The 16,858-nt window shown below is 36.1% G+C and overlaps 1 protein-coding gene across 6 annotated transcripts in view; it reads left to right on the top strand.

Annotated features, from left to right (window-relative positions):
- SLIT2 (slit guidance ligand 2) overlaps positions 1-16,858 on the top strand; it is a 265,859-nt gene that overhangs the window by 10,915 nt on the left and 238,086 nt on the right. For all 6 annotated transcript variants that reach the window (XM_017805302.1, XM_017805295.1, XM_017805287.1 and 3 more), the window contains exon 4: positions 9,075-9,146. In XM_017805302.1, coding sequence (XP_017660791.1) covers positions 9,075-9,146 — 72 coding nt within the window. The remainder of the gene's footprint in view (positions 1-9,074; positions 9,147-16,858) is intronic.

Here is a 16,858-nt window from a genome sequence, read left to right as displayed (position 1 = left end):
GACAGAATACTACAAAATGTTTGATAAAACTATAAGTCCAAGAGCAATTTTCTTCTAAAAGCCTTTTCAGTGCCTGCTATTATTTTTAGTATTTTTTATTCATCTGACTGTCTTTTCTCATGGGACTCCTTTTATAGGTCTAGAAGTCAAATTGCAGTGAGAAGTCCTGTTTGCTCTTTGCAGACCTTTTTACGAATTCCAGGGCAGGAAGGCTGTTTATTTTTCCCACATCTGTTTTGTGCTCATCCTTTGTGACATTGTTTGCTGGATGCTCTTGTTTCTTGTTTCCTCTGAAATGGGTAATTTGCACTGTTGCAAAATGGTGAAACCAAATCTGAATCTGCAGAACTGTGCCAGTGTTTTTGTTTCAAATGGTGTTTTGTGTTTGGAAGCTATTTTAAATTGATTCTACAGAGCACTGATATTAAACTCAATGCTATAAATTTTAGTTTTAGTCTATAAAAATCATATTTATTTGTTGCAGAGACAGTTCAGTTTTTTTTAAAACTGATTTAATATTAGATGGCCACAGGTGAAAATTGAGTTATCATCATTTTAATATAGAATATGTGAAAGAACATCAAAGATGCTCCTTATTTTAATAGCAGAAACCACACTTCTATCTGGAATTTTACAGTTAAACTCCAAAAATGTATGAGGAATCTGGCTGCAGCTTCAGTGACTCATAGTGTTATATTACCTCATTTACTATGAGGAGTCTGGTTGAAACTTCATCAGAAGAAATGTTTTATTCTCCTTCATAATATGTAGTGCATTGTGCTGGCTTGTCTTTAATAATAGTCTAGACCGATAATCAAAAACAATGTGGCAAAGTCTCCCTTAATTTTTTTAAGGAACACCAGCCTTTCTGGCTTTGTTTTGGCAGGACGTCTGTACAGGTGCGATAGAAAAATACTTGAGTGAAAACTTACTGTGGTAGCTCAGTGCCAGAAAGACAGTTACAAGCCTATCAGGACTATCCCCAGGCCTTTCTCGTGTTTCTAAAGAATCTGTTCAAACTCTAGTTAAATTCCGTATAATAGAGTGGCTTCCCCTTCCCTCTTTCTTTGCCTTTTTTTTCCCCTGTTGTTTTTTTTTTTTGGCTTGGAAGTGATCCCAGGTGTTGTCAAAGATCATCTTTGTTTCATCTGATACTTGAACCTATATTACTCCATGGAGGTTTTATAACTTCTGTTTCCTTATTTGTGGTATACTTTATAGAATAAAATCCAATAAATTAGCCTCATGAGATTGTGGAGGTTTGAAGAAGTCTCTGAAGATTGTCCAGTCCCACGCCACAGATTAATACAAGGTCAATTGGAGCAGGTGGCTGAGGGCTGTTTTCAGTTGAATTTTGAATGTCTCCCAGTGACGGATAATCTACAGCCTTTCTGGGCAACCTAAGCCAGTGTTTGACTACCCTTGCAGTCAAACAATTTTCTTAGGTCTAAGTGCAGTTTTCCTGTACTTTGATTTGTGCCCATTGCCTCTTGTTCTTTCCCTGTGCACCTCTGAGAAGAGTCTGGCTCAGTCTTCCTTGGTTGGGAAGGAAGTGCATCACTTATTTATACACAAAGTATTTATACACATTGAGATATCTCTGAGCCTTCTCCTCCTCAGGCTAAAGAGTCCCAACTCTCTCAACTTCTCCCAGTGTGCTTCAGTCTGCTTCCTTACTAATCTTAGTGGTCCTTCTCTGGACTTGCTCCAGTATGTCCATGTCTCTCTTGTAATGGGGAGGCCAGCACTGGGCACATCTCTGCAGATGCCTCCCTAGTGCTGATTGTAGGGAAAGACTACCTGCCTTGACCTGCTGGCAACACTCTTACTATTACAGCCCAGGATGCTGTTGGCCTTTGGTGCGTGGGCACATTGCTGGCTCCAGTTCGATATCTTATTCACCTGGACCCCAGGTCTTTCTCTGTAATGTCAGAAGCTTTACTGAAGTCAAGATGAACAACACCTACTGCCTTCCCCTCATCTGCCAAGTTCTTTATGCATTGTAGGAGGCTATCAGGTTAGTCAGGCATAATTTTCCCTGTTGTAAATCCATGCTGACTACCCCCAGTCATCATCTTGTTCTTAGTGTCTAGAACAGAAATAGCTTCTCTTTTGCTCTGTCACATTCCCAAGCATTGAACTGGAGCTTCCCAGCCTGTAGTTTCCTAGCTTTTACTTTGTTTTTCAGGCTTTTTAGTGCCGTAGGTAGAATTAAGAAGAGTAGTGACCAACTATTTATAGAAATATCCTTTCTGTTGAAAATGTAAGGAATACAGAAGCTTCCAGAAAACAAAAGCCTTAGTTTCTTTCTTTTCTTCTTAGTAAAATCCCCTATTTTTAAAGGCAAAGTGAGTATAGTCCTCTGACAGTGCAAAACACTGTTCTGCATAATGTAGGGAGAATTGACATCAAACTCATGGGAGAAGAAAATGAAGAACAGAAAATATGTTAGGGTTCGAGTAGTGTACACTAGTACAGTGTAGTACTGTAGTACTACAAATAAGAAACTGAGTTTGCGGTAGTGTCCTGATTCTGTTCAGAATTTTATTTTTTTTAACTGAAACAAATATCTAATAGATACTTGAAATTAAATGGAGACTAAGTTAGATATCTTTCATAGCTAGTCACTGTTTAGCCTGGGAAATGGAGCTGTGCTTAAGTGGTTTTTGACCTGGGGAAAACTTTCTTGGCCATCGAAATGCTGTAATATCAGTCCTAAACTTCTCAGATTCCAATTTTTATTCATGAGGTTGGTAAACTTGATATTGTTAGGCTTAATGAGATTATGAATAGTTTGACTAGAGACACAAGATCTTTGCAGAGAATTCTTAATGGAAAAACTGGCACAGTCTTTTGCTTAGCTCTTAGTTTTTGGGCCTTTCTCTCACTTGATGACATGTTCATTCAAATCACATTCATGGACAGCAGTTGCCAGATGTGTTGAAGTTCAGCATATTGTGGCTTTGGACGTGGATACACAAATGTTTTCTGCCTCTAGCAGATACAGCAACATGGTTTTTGTAGCAAAGTAGTAAGACTTGCCTTCCTTTCAGACATAAGTCTAAGTCAAACTCTCTATAAAATTCTCTGGTGAGGCAATAGGAGTCACGTATTCTGAACTCTATTATTCTACCCCTATCAGAGTCAGACTTTTAGGACTTCATGGTTAAATAAACCCATGGAGATGATTTGGGTGCTGTGCACTAGCTTTCTGTTTTAAGGGTCTTGGATAATTTTGTAGGTTGATTCTGTATTTCCTGAGCTCATAACTAATGTTAGACCTTTCCAGAGGATGCATATCCCTGTAACATCTTGGAACTACTTAGGGAGCCTGGTGGGCTCAGTCCTTGTGAGTAGAGAGTACTGCTGCATGAACACACAGAGGTTTGATGACTGACAAGCATTGAAATTTTTAAAAATTTAACTGTAATGAAAAAAGGCTTTAGTGCTTTTAAACTTTATGTATATTTTGCAAATGAGCTTCAGTGAAATGTTACGTGGTATTTTCAAATGAGTGTAACAGTAATGACTTCTGCTGACAAACAGATGTGGATGTGCTCCTTTCTAGAGTACAATTTCTAAGCTGTACAGTGCTGTGTGCTACTATGTGCAGATAGTGTATTTACTTCTCTTGGTTAACTCTGAAAGAGGAATGAAAAATAATGACTTATGCTACCAATAAGTTTGTGTGAGTTGGAAGCCTTCTATCCTTCCTGAAGCAATGGTGGTAGAAGAAAATGCATCTGTGCCTCGTATTTAGAGTTTTGGAAGGCTGTCATTCTCTATGCACCCAATGGGATAGGCTGTTTCTAATTAAAGAGTACAGCTGATTTATAACTTACTTGGAACAACTCTTAACTTGAATCCTTTTTGAAGTTATCTTTGAGTGCTTCTGTTGTTTTAGAGGGCCTATGGGTAGAAGTACCTCTACTTGAACTAAAACCCACTGGAAAATTACTTATGTGGGACAAAATAGCAGCCTTCCAGTACCTGTGAGGTGCTTATGAGAAAACTCAAGCCAGACTCATTGCTGTGGTGAGTCAACAAGCATAAATTGAAATGGGAAGTATGGCTGCATACTTGGGAAGTAGGGACACAACTGGGAAGTATGGGCTACAAATGAGAAGTAAGGGCACAATTTCTTCACCATGAGGACAGTCAAGCACCGGAACAGCTCACTTGCCCACAGAGGCTCTATAGTCTCATACAGCCTCTGTGGCTGTGTGTAGTTGATACCACAGGATCAGGAACAAGTTACAGTGAAGGCTGTAACAAGTCTGTGAAACAAATAGAGACCTGCTTGTGAACTATAGCAATTGCAGATGATTACATTGTACAAAGTATAATTAAGATTTTTTTTTTTCTCCCTTCTACCCTCATGCGTGATTGCAACTGGATCATAGTTATTGTGGTATGAAAACTTGAGAGAGATATCAGAACAGATTTGTGGCATGGCCAGACCTCAGTGGGTTAGATACGTTGTTACTGGGACCATAATGTGCTCTCCCTGCAGTGTACCTCTCTCTCTGTCATCCTCTAGGTATCCTCTGACTGCATGCAGAAGACAAGTAAAATTCAAATATGTACCAATTTCTCTTGAACCAGTAGTTCAAATCAAGCCCCTTTTCTTTGCTTACCTTACTGTTGCTTCCTTCACAGTGTAACTTACTGTTTGTCTGTACTTACTTCTTATCTGCCTGTTGGTACTGACCTTCCTTTAAAGAGTATTTTCTCCCCCTCACTTGTCAAAGATTTTCATTCTTTGTCTTTAAATTGACCCTTCTGTATACTCCTTCCATCATTTCACTTTGAAGATGCTTTTCCAGTCTTTATTGTGTTTAGAAGACTGAGCTCTGGGAGCTTTAAGCTGAGGTATGTGAAATACTTTGTGTACTCTAGATAGTATGTGGACTTTGCTTGAATTAGTCGTGAAGAACTCAAAAATCTACCTGTGTCAGGGTGTCAGTTTGCCCAATCTCTTTCTTCCTAAAAAGACATTCAGAAACAGAAGGAAAAAGTGATATATACTTTAGTTGCAGCTATGCCTCAGGTTTTTTTTTTTAATTGAAGGAATTATATGATATTGGACCCTCATCAATTTAATTTTGGACACTACAAATGGACTTCACAGTCCAAGTTATTGCAATATTAGAAGAGATTCTCCAGCACACTTTCTGTTGCTCACACCACTAACACTTCGTCTCTTCTGAGCTCTTTGCCTCTGCCTGAAAAACACAAATATTTATAGCTCATTTGGAAAACTGAATAGTAGCAGTGTGGAATATATCTTCGCTGTTTCTTCAATGCTTCACCTTGAACTTCCTGCCAGTTCTGGGATACCAATTCATGAAACTGAAATTTCTCGCATTGCCTCAGGGGAAACTCTGCCTGCTAGGTAGCTGTGGTGAGGTGTCTGCCAACACACATTGAAATAAAATGTGGTGGAGTGTTTCTGATTGCTTTTAGTCTGCAGTGGCTGTAGTTCTTTACAGTCTGCACTCTTGGATTCTGTGGTCCATCTGTGCTTACCTCAAGTTCCAGCTCCATGGAGAAAGAGGATCATGTCTTTCTCAGTCACTCTTGTTCCACTGCATTTGTGTGTTCTGGATAAGTGTTGTTATTTCAGATAAAATTAAGCATGGGGTCACCTGAAAAAGTTGAACTGTTGGGAAACCATGTATATTAGTGAACCATTTTAAAACAGTAATGTATTTTCTGGACTCCTTGTGCCAAAGATTGGAAACTCTTCATAGTGACTGTTGAATGGGAAGCTGTTGAGTCCTGTGGTATTAGGCTGTGTATTTCAGATTTGCTCTGCATCCTTTTTCCCATTCACATACATGTAATTTCATAACATTTTTTTAGACAGAACTATCTACTGTAGTCCTGAAAAATTTATTTCAGTGAAGTTCATAAAATCTCCTTATAGGAAACTTAAAACATCAAATTGACCCCTTTAAAAGCATCTGCTGTAACTTATTAGATGTAAAGAATAGCTGAAGCCTCTTTCTGAAGTATGGAAAAGGACATTTTTCCTGTTATTGCCCTCATGAAAATTAGTAATGTTTTATGTTCTTAATCACAGGCAATAAATAAAGAATGGTCAAATTTTTGGTAGAGAAAGCTTAGTTCTAAAAGAAACTTCAGTGAGTGGGATGAAATTATTCCAAGTAAAAGCTACAAAATACAGGATTCACAAAAGATCAGTAATTTAACTTGTGTATTCCCTTAATTCACTTAGTGTTCAAACAACAAGCATTTTAATTTTGTAAAAGGCAAAATAAAAATGTGTGTTGAAACACTAATTTAAAGTGCCAAGCTCATTTGGTAGAAGCTGTTGGGACGTGAGGATAGTGCTGTTTATTGCTAGTTTAATGGAACTTGATTTATTGTCCAGAACTTAGATTTGAAAGTCTGCACAGCAGCACATGCATCAGTATTTTAATGGTATACTCAGTTGTGTGAGCCATGTGAACTGCAGGTAATACCAGAAACTCCTGATCTAAGGTATTAACTCTTTTTATATTAGAGCAAGTATTTTGCCTGTAAAGTATCTTTTGGAGTGATGCTGTGTGTTCCTGTAAGACTCTTGTAGCATTTAGTGAAAGGCAGCTTGCCTGATGAACTTGATCATTGTACTATAGTGCCTTTTTTGTATTACACAGAACTTCCACAAAATAACAGATACTGAGTAAATTTATTGCCCTTTCAGTTACAGCTCACCATTTTTGTCTAGCACCCAAACTTGATAGAGTTCCTAAGAAATACCAACAGACGTTTTTGTCCCGAACAGCTATTTGGAGACTAACTTACCAAATTTTTACCCTGCATGTTTTTTCCATGTAATTTTGGATCTGTAATCATATAATTAGAGGTTTAAGTCTCTATTTTGCTAAAAGAAGCAGTGAATGAATTTTATTTTTCTTTTTATTTAATTTGTTCAGGTTTAGTATTTCTTAATTTCATTTTCACAATATCTTTGGATCACAAATGTAACTGTTACTTTGACAGAACTTTCTTTTTCAGTTTTGTGGTCTTAGTATATACATTCATATACAAGTTTACTAAAGGTCAGAAAATTTCTATTTTTAAATGACCTCATCCACAAACACGAAAATATATCACTTTTTTGCTTTTATGTAGTTAAGGTTTTCTTCTTAAGTAGTGTTCAAATCAGAAGTCTTCAACTAGCCATTAACTTATTTATAGCTCTATCTTTCATTTATATGGAAAATTTTCTTTTGACTGATTTGGAAATGTGACTTGCAAGATCACAGTTCGGATTTTTTTTTCCTACTTACTTAGCTGCATTATCACTCGTCTCTCTTATCCCGGTAGTGTAGTCCTTCCTTTTCAGTTTTTTCACTCTAAATTCTCTTTTAATCTCTACATGCATGATTTAGATTTCTTCTGCTTAAAGAAATCAGAATTTCTGATGCTTGACTAACAAGAAGGAACCTGACATTAAGACTGGATAATTATGGATATCTAGAACTCAAAAAGCTGACTGTTTGCTAATGGTTTGAAATGTGTGAACAGATCTGTGTGTACATAAAAATATTTCTAAGATTACTTTACTCTCATCAGTAGTCACACTGAGCTTTAATGGAGCAATAAGTAAGTTAACTAAACCATGGAGCTATGTAAAATTGGTTTTTTGAATGTCTGTGTGTATCTACATGGGAAGTCATGAAAAAAATCTTTAAACTGGAAAGACCTTTATGTGGAACAATGTTTATGCAAAACAAGGCCTGAGAGGCTAAATAGACTTAATTATTTAAATTCAACCCTAAGACTAACAAACAGGAAAATCTGAACCTGTATGAAATTCTAAAACTTAATTTTGCAAAACTGCTGCCCAACATATTTTTTCACCTTGTGGAATGTCTTGGTAGGAGTCTATTGATGTATGTAGTGTAACCATTGGATAATATATATCTATGTATATCTTTCTATCTATCTATCTGTATATATATCTATCTATATAATCCCATGCAGTCTGGTGTCTAGGAATGCCCTGAATTATTGTATTGACAAGCATCGTGCATTGCAAACTGTGCCTTGTGATAAGGTTTTTCCAGTAGGTTGCTTTGCTTGAATGGCAGGTGGCATGTGTGGAGCATTTCTTAAAAACAAGCAAAAAACCTATTTTGAGCTTGACTTCTTGACTGGTATGACTGNGAGATAATAATCTGCATTGTATGTTGAAAAAAGAGATCATGAAAATAAAATATATTTGTCTTGGCCAGTGGTTGTTCTGTTGTCTATGGCTATAGTACAGTGAGCTTTGATCTTGTCACCTCAGTTTAAGCAGCTGTGACCCTGGTCAGCATGCTCAGTGAGAAACTTAACAGACAAATGGGTACCTTCCAGATTTCAGTTGCAGTTTTTCATTTGTACACTGTCTTAGTTACAACTAATCATATATTTAACTTCCTCAAAATTCCTATATTTACAGGTATAGAGAAAAAAACTGCATTAAAAAAACCCCCAAAACACCCCCAAAACACCCCCCCAAAACCCTGTAATGCCAAATATAAGCTGTGACATCTTGATTTTTCTGGATTTGATTTGACCAGGATTTCTGTAACATCTTCCTTTGCTTTTTTATTTAAATAAATAGGTTATATGGATCTTTAGACATAATGTTATCTTGTTACTTAAAGTGTATACATTTCATACATGTTCCTTTGAACCTCTTCATGGTCACAAAACGTCTGCCTGCTTTATTATACTAAGAGGAACAGAGTTGGTAGGGAATTAAAGTTACACTGCTGATTTTGTACTTTTAGCTTTCAGGTTGTTTTTGCAGGATAAGGTCCTAACTTAGTGATTGGTTCACACTGCAGAGATTCAAAACCTTTCATAAAATAGGTAATATGGTCTGTAGAGGGAAACCAGAAAATGTAATTAGTCCATGGTAAATTTACTGCTGGACCATGTCTCCACTAATGGACTTTTCTGGTCTTTAAAATCAGCTTGTTACATCACTGGGATGCCTACTCAAAGTGATTGCATTGCATTGCTCTGTAGCATTTGTAATTTAACACAACTATTTCTTTTTCTTTCTAAAGGCGCCTAAACAGAAATAACCTCCAGTTGCTTTCTGAACTACTCTTTCTGGGGACGCCGAAGTTATACAGGCTGTAAGTAGACATAGCCCGCTAACTATTGTTTGGGAACATTTGGATTTGGTCTGTTATTCTGTCTTGCATTGGGTTTTTTGTCTTTTGCCTCAAATGGGCTGAAATGCATCTTGGAACATTGGTGTTTTGTTTAAGCTGAGTACTGCTTTGCAAGACTTTTTTATATTTTATTTTACTTCTGTGTCAGATACTGATAGTTGTATGAGACAAAGTATTGTGTCATCAATTTCCACTTCTTTAAGGAAGCTTTGCTGAAAGAATACTTTCCTTTTCTCCTGTTTTTTGGTTGGTTGGTTTTGGCTTTTGTTTTGTTTTGATTTGTTTCTGTGTTAAAAGAAATAAAAATGCCTGTGGAAATTCTGACCCAGAGATGCAGCACTGTATAAGCATTTTGGTTTTGTGATGTTCTGCTTTTGTGGCTGTACACACTTACTATAAAATTTATAGCATTGGCAAATGCTAGGTCTGTGGAGAACTCTCTCCTATGTCCCATCACAAAGAAAACAAAGGTAGTAACTTGAGCTCTGAGAAGAAAAACCTTTGAAATTCTTTACCTTAAATAGAAATAACATCAAATTGGGTAATGGCTTTTTTGTTTTGATTGTATTCTTTGGTTTGATAATGTTTTAGCAATATTTTTAAAAAAATATTTTGGCCCATTGTCCTTTCTAAGAAGTCACTTAATTCTGTTGCAGTTGAAATGTGGAATAAAGTTTGGATTCTGGTTTATTTTAACTAAATAAATTTTGAGGTACTTTTACATTACATTATGTGGTATTGAAGGGATACAACATGACATGCTTAAGTAGGCTTTTGTACAAATTCGGCCCTGTTGTAATTAGATACGTGTTTGACACATTTCTTTAGACTTCAGGTGAGATTTCTGCTGTTGAAATTGCTGGTTATATTGAGTTTCATCCCTTGTGTGCTTGGAAAAAGAGACGTGAAGGTGGAGGAAATTGGGATTCTGCTTATTTGTTTCCACTTTAGTATATGGAAATATGTTTGAGAAAAAATGGTATAATGAAGCTTTTATTTTTAGGAGTTGATTTTTGTTTTAATACTATGAAACAATAGTTCTTTTCTCCCTTCTCATAGCAACATAAAATGGCAAACTGGGAGTTACTCTTATTGTTATAAACATTTAGTTCTGTGTATTTTATTTCATTGATTTGCTTTGGATGTATGCTTTGTTTCCAGAACTTCGCTGTAAATTCAATGAGTTGTTAAATGATGAGGCCAAAAAGCTGCTGAAGGCTTTTGTCCTGACAAACAAAAATATTTTGCTGTGCTATAATGTTATAATATATTCATATGTGGTATTATGTATTAACAATTGAGTCTTTTATAATTTCCCTCAGCCATGATAAAGAAATTACTTCCATCAGAAAGGAATATGAAAGAGATTTATGATCATTTTATTATTTCACCTCTAGTGTAATGGTTGTTATCTAGATTCATATAAATAGAAATGAGCCATAATTTGCAGGCAAAAAATGGATACACACTTCAGGCAAAATCATATTTGAGTATATTTATTTCAGAATTGTTTATTTGATAGATGCTAGTCTTAAATCTATAATGTCCTTTGACATAAAGCACACAACTGCTCATAGCGTATATGGTGGAAAGTAAGAGATCCCTGGCTTCACAGTATTAAATTTCCTCTGCCTAAGGGTTATTGTTGATCAGACCATGAAAGTGAATGTCTGGTTATAATGTATTCATGTTTAAAAGAAAATATGAATTAAACTGAAAATCTACAGCTGCTTAGCGCTAAATTTGTAATTGAAAAAATGTCAGGCCAACAAAGGTATTGATGCTAGCTAAAAGTTCTTGGTCAGTTTTCAGAAAATATGTAGCTTGATCACTTTGAAGAGTATAACATTATTTTATTTTTTTACATGTATCATTGTATATGCTTAGACGTATTTACATCCAAATAAATATTTTTCTGAGGAGAGTTAAAGTTCTCTAAACATGATTAATAAAATGTATACTATGCTTTGGATTTAGTATTTATTTTTGGCATTTAACAGCTAATCAAACAATGTGTGTACTGCGAGGTTTCAACATACTGTTGAGCTTCTGTGAATAATAATTACCATTTGACCCTTGGCTGTAAATGAGATGCCAGGTGAAGAAGCACATATGCTTGTTGTGTAGCCTAAATGCAATATAAAAGAAAGAGGGTACGCTGTGTATGAATTATGATTTGACACAGTTGGTTGCCGCCAGCGGCCGGCTATGCTTTCCCTTTGCTGTCTGCTCCAATTTCTCTTTGGACGGGTTGAGAGAGCACTGCATGTTCAGGTCAAGATGTTTGCCTAGAAATAGTAGTACAGTTGCAGCTGTGTTTGCTGGAGCAGGAGACTAGTTTAAATAGCATTACCATTTATCCAGTCCATTAACAGAACTCTGTAAAATAATACCAACTCTGCATAAACTACAGGACAGTGTAATAAAATTACAAGCACTTGTTGACAGATGGGAAGTGTAAGTAAAGGAAAGCGATAGGTTGAGAGTTTAAAAGAGACAGTGCATTATTTTCTGTGTCTGAAGACACTTAATTTCAAAGGTAGTTAAACAAATTATTTTTGAGGCTACCTTCTTTCCAGTTTAGCAGTCTTCCAAGAAATCTCCTGGAACTAGTTAAAATGGATAATTTAACAGAAACTGATTTTCCCTTTAAGAGTTATCTACAAAGGTGTCTTGGCATAAATATTTCAGTAGGAAGAAGTTAATGCTAAAAATAGTATGAAGAGTGCTGTAGGTTATGTTAATCTTACCTTGCAAGGAATTCCTCAAAGCACAATTTACATGAACCTCTGTTTTGATGCAATACTGTTAAAATAAAGGTGCCATTGTAAATCCCCTGGGGAAATACAAGTTCTTGTTCAACAAGAACTGCAGGAAGGAGATGTGTTGTTTTTGGTGACCTCTATGTCCACTAAGTTGTCTGATGTCAGCAATGGTACCTTAGTACAGAAAACTACTACAGCGTAGTAAGTGCTTATCTGAGGCAAATAGATTTTGATTGCTTACTTTGGCTGGTTAGATCACAGTTCATTGATTCCTGTTTGCTGCAGGATACCAAGTGCTGGACCCAAGCTGTTTGAAAAATCAGTTTTAAAAGATACCTTTATTAATCAGTGGCATGTAAAGGTTATTGAATTCCATGCACAAAGCTTGTCCCTTGAGATTTACATTTCTTACACTTGGAATGATGGTTAAGTTTCCCTACTGACCAATATTTGTTGTATAAGTTAGGCAGTATTGGCTTGGGAAAAAACAATCTTTGTAGTGGGTGTGGTGTGATATGAAATATTTTTTCCTTCTGATATGTGTACTTGCAGGTACACACTATGAATGTTTCTCGTCTGAAGTGACAAAAAAAAATCTTAATATAGTCTGATTAATAAATATCACTTTTGAGATGTTTGTTAGTGACTTTAAAAAAAAATTTCTAGCAGTGAATAATTAAAGGGAAAAAGTATTAAACATCAAGAAAATCTTTAAAAAATTCACTTAGACCAGAACAGCAGCAGCAACAACAACAAAACATGCTGTATGGGGGGCCCTTGCAAAAATTCCTCCTGAATTAATTTCTGCCAGCTATGATTAAAGTGTGTGGTACTAGATGTGTCAGACACCATAGTTCTCTGCTTCATTTTACTCTTGGCCTCTTTGGCCCCTGCCACAATAAATCCCACAATGGTTAGTCAGGAATTGCAGGTTACAGTTGCCAGGGTTACCGTTGTCCGGCCGGACCGACATCATTACTCATCCCGGCCGGCAGCCCCAGCGCCGCAGCCGCTCCCGGCGCGGGGAGTCTGCGGTCGAGGGAACTTCTCCCGGCGGCTCTCGGTGCTGGTGCTGGAGCTGTTGCAGGAGAACCTGCCATTTGCATCACTTGCTAAGCGTAGTTTTGCTTTTACCTTTGCCGAGAAAAGAAAAACCAAACAAAACAACAAACAAAACAAAACCCAAAACCAACAACACCACAACCCCTCTCCACACCACCCCCCCCCGGAAAAACCTGAAAAAAATCCCACCCAAAAAAACCAAACAAAAAAAAGCAACCAACAAAACCCCAAACGAACAAAAGGTTCGTTCCAGCAAAAGATGCTGGAACAGGGACTTTGAAAATATTTTTAAGTGCTGGGCTCCCTACTGTTAAGGTACCTGCATTTGAGGTGTAATTTATGGTTTTGTCTTATTCCATTTAAGAGTAATCATGGCAAGTGAGATTATGATCGTAATTTTGTAGGAAAGATATTTATCTTCAGTCTGAATCTGTTTTAACAACTCAATAGAGAAACTACTAATTAGAAAAATGCTCCTTATCCCAAAGGCTCTGAAATATTCCCACTGCAAACAGGTGGCTCTGGATGTTAAATCCTATGAGGATTTAACATGTTAAATCCAATGAGGAAATGCGTTTCCCTTTTCCAAAAGGCAATATCGATAAATTTCTCTCCTTTTGTAAGTAGACTGTTAATGGAACTACTGTTGAGTAAGCGCACTGGGTTGGTTTCCACTGCTGTCCATGCTGTAGTAATGTTACAGTGTGCTCCACTTTATTGTAGGAGTGGGATGGATGGACAGCAATTTAACAAAGATTTATTTGAATATGAGTTATGAAGCCACCTTGTTGCTATATCCTCCCCAGGATAGTGTTTTGAGTTACTTCAGTCATATGTTCGAGTTTTTATGATTTGTTATGGGGTATTCTAGCAGCATGCATACTGTGTATAAGGCAACTCCATTTCTTCTTAGTGTGATAGATTTGAATCTTATCCTTTTAGAGCTAAATAGAAACAAGTCTTCCATACGTTGTGTCCATCCTGCTAGTTTCTTTACTTATATTTTTTTACCACTGTGGCTTACTTCAAATACAAGAATGTTTAAATTGTTTTATCTAAACAATTTAGTTGGTAAGAATATAACAATTCTAATACTAGTTAGTTTTTAGTTACTAGCATTATTTTATTAGTGTCACTCTTGAACTGTGACTATAGTTCTTAGAACATAACTGTATTTCAAAATTATTATTTAGTGAAGAAATACTGCACATTAGTATGTGTATAAAACAAATGTACAATTTTGGCTTTATGGTATTGTAAGCCAGTAGTTAAAAAGAAATCTATAATATATGAGCAATTACTAATCTTTCTTACATTGTGGAAGAACTCTTAACAGTTTCCTACATCAGTGCATTTTTGCTAGTACAAGGTCTTATTGCCCCAATGTAGAATGTTTTCAGGGTGAATTTGGTCCCTTACACTGCATGGACACTGCAAGTTACAGTTCTGTGAGTTTATTTTTGCTATAATCCCAATCTGTAAATGGACAGGACTATTTAAAAAAATATAAGAATTAATGTGTTAAAAATATTCTTGTTAAGGTTCATTACCTGTAAGAATAAACCAAAATAACTAAGAACATGTGGCCTTTGTGCTAGGTTTGTAATACCTCTTCTCTGGCGTTCAGTTCTTGAATACTTTAAGCAATTTGGCTTGCATGTGCATCTTTTGTCTGATTCTACCATTGCTTGCTTCTACCTTGAGTTTTCATTCTTTGATATAATCTTTCAAAATTAAAAACTGTCAACACAAAGTACTGAACAAAACAAAAATACCACTGTAGCTTTGCTTCAGATATAAGCCTTACTTATATAAGCCTTACATATATAGCAAGATGATATTTTAGAGATTTGTGGAAGTGAAATGTGTAAAATTCATTAGGTAATTTATTTTTTGAGCACAGAAACAAGTATTGCATATATACATTTGGTGTACAACTTGCAGTAGCTATATCCAAGCAACAGCAAGCTGAGTGGAAGTATTGGTAGAACCAGAATGATCTTTTGAAATGCAGTCAGGAAAAAAAGTAAAATATATTATCACTTTATGCAATTATTGGACTTCAGACTGTCCACTATATTACTTTTCCTGCCCTTTGTTATCAAATCTCTTAGTCTGTAGGCTTTCTGTCTGAGCTATGCTTTCTTTTGTATTTGCACATCACCTGCTATGATGCTGTGCAGGAAAAAAATGGTGTACCAAATATACAGAAATCAGGTGAAATGTTTTTACTTGAATTAATAGTATGAGATTTTTAAAATTGGAAACAAACTTTTTTTTGTGAAATGATCCTCACAAGATGAATGTTTATATTTTTTTTTTACATAATTGGAAGCTGTCTGAATTGTGGTTGAATTTGCCTTTATTTCTTTAATTATAAAAACATAATTTTGTGTATTTTTTTACAAGCAATTTTTCTTTTGCTGTGCAATAAAGTGGCAAACTGGAGCTGTAAACTAATTCTGGTACTGGGCAGATTACTAACTCTTTATGTAAGCTACCTTACTAAGTGATGTAGTTGACTAATTTCAGCGAAAGGCATCTCTAGAGATATCCAGAAGTTGGACTTTCACAGAATCACAGAATGTGCTGAGTTGGAAGGGACCCACAAGGATCATCGAGCCCAACCCTTAGCTTGCACAGGACTATCCCCAAGAGTGACACCATGTGCCTCAGAGTATCATCCAAACACAACTTTCATCCTTGTGGGTCCCTTCCAACTCAAAATATATACTTAGAACTATGGATTTTTTCATTCAAACAAACACTCCAAAGCTATTCAGTCACTTTTAACCTTACTGGAAAATCATGTTAAACATCAAGCAAACAAAAATATGACTTAAGGTGATTCTTCTTGACCAATACAAATGTCTGTTATTTAAAAATTTTTGCTATTAGCTGTTGGCATTTAAATATGTCTAATGTGAAAACTTGAATTGTATTAATTACTCAAGCCATAGCTCTATTAAAATAGTGTTGTGGTATTCAGAGTAATCAAGATATCTACTTAAGCTATTATGGCTTTGGTAATTTGCCCTCTTTGACCCCAAGCATAAATAATTATCTTCTGTATTTCTGTTGACATGATAGCAGTTAAAGCAGAGAACTAAGATAGCTGTCTTTTTAATAAGAAAATTAAAACAGCTGGTTTTGGGTCACCTGTAACCATATTCATGTCCAGTCTGAATCAGTCCCTGGGTCGTTCCTGGAGGATTGAGCTTGAAAGCTTTGGTAAATTATGATATAGGAAACCTTTTAGGCAGGATTTAAGTAGGAAACTGAATCTCAGTGAAGGAAGTCATGAAAAGTAAAAGGCATGTCAGAGGAAAGGCCGTTATTATGTGATGCAGAAACATGGTGTGAAAAGTTATAAAGAGAACATCTGTAAGTCTCAGTTTGCAGAGTGGACATTTAAGTGCAGCCGTGTCATCTTGATTAAAAAAAAAAAAGAACAGAAAAGAGGAATAAATCAGGCCAAGGGAAAATCTGAAAGTATAGAGACTTGTCCCTATGATCGTAGGTTTCTTCTGCGAGTAGAAGATTAAAGCCTAAAGTAACTGAATAGCTGAGAAAAGTCCAAAGAAAGGTTGACTGCTTCCCCTCCAACAGTTCCAATTGATTGAAAAAAGCCTAATTTAAAGTTCTGTTTGTTCTGTGTCTTAAACCATCAGAATTTTCTTTTGGAACCAGGGGAATGCTCTGGAAGAGAAAGAATCCAAGGATAAAAAGTCATTGCAGGCCAACAATTGTTCCTAATCCTCACAAAATGCTGGAGAAATTAAATTTATTCTTTATTGCTCAAAGTGTTACCTAGGTCACTGGGTGATGGGAAAATTGAACTGGAAG

Source organism: Lepidothrix coronata, unplaced genomic scaffold (genome assembly GCF_001604755.1).
Source record: "Lepidothrix coronata isolate B3197 unplaced genomic scaffold, Lepidothrix_coronata-1.0 Scaffold0, whole genome shotgun sequence".
NCBI lineage: Eukaryota > Metazoa > Chordata > Aves > Passeriformes > Pipridae > Lepidothrix > Lepidothrix coronata.
The sequence above is the reverse complement of the archived record's forward strand: the minus strand, read 5'-3'. Positions and strand labels throughout refer to the sequence as shown.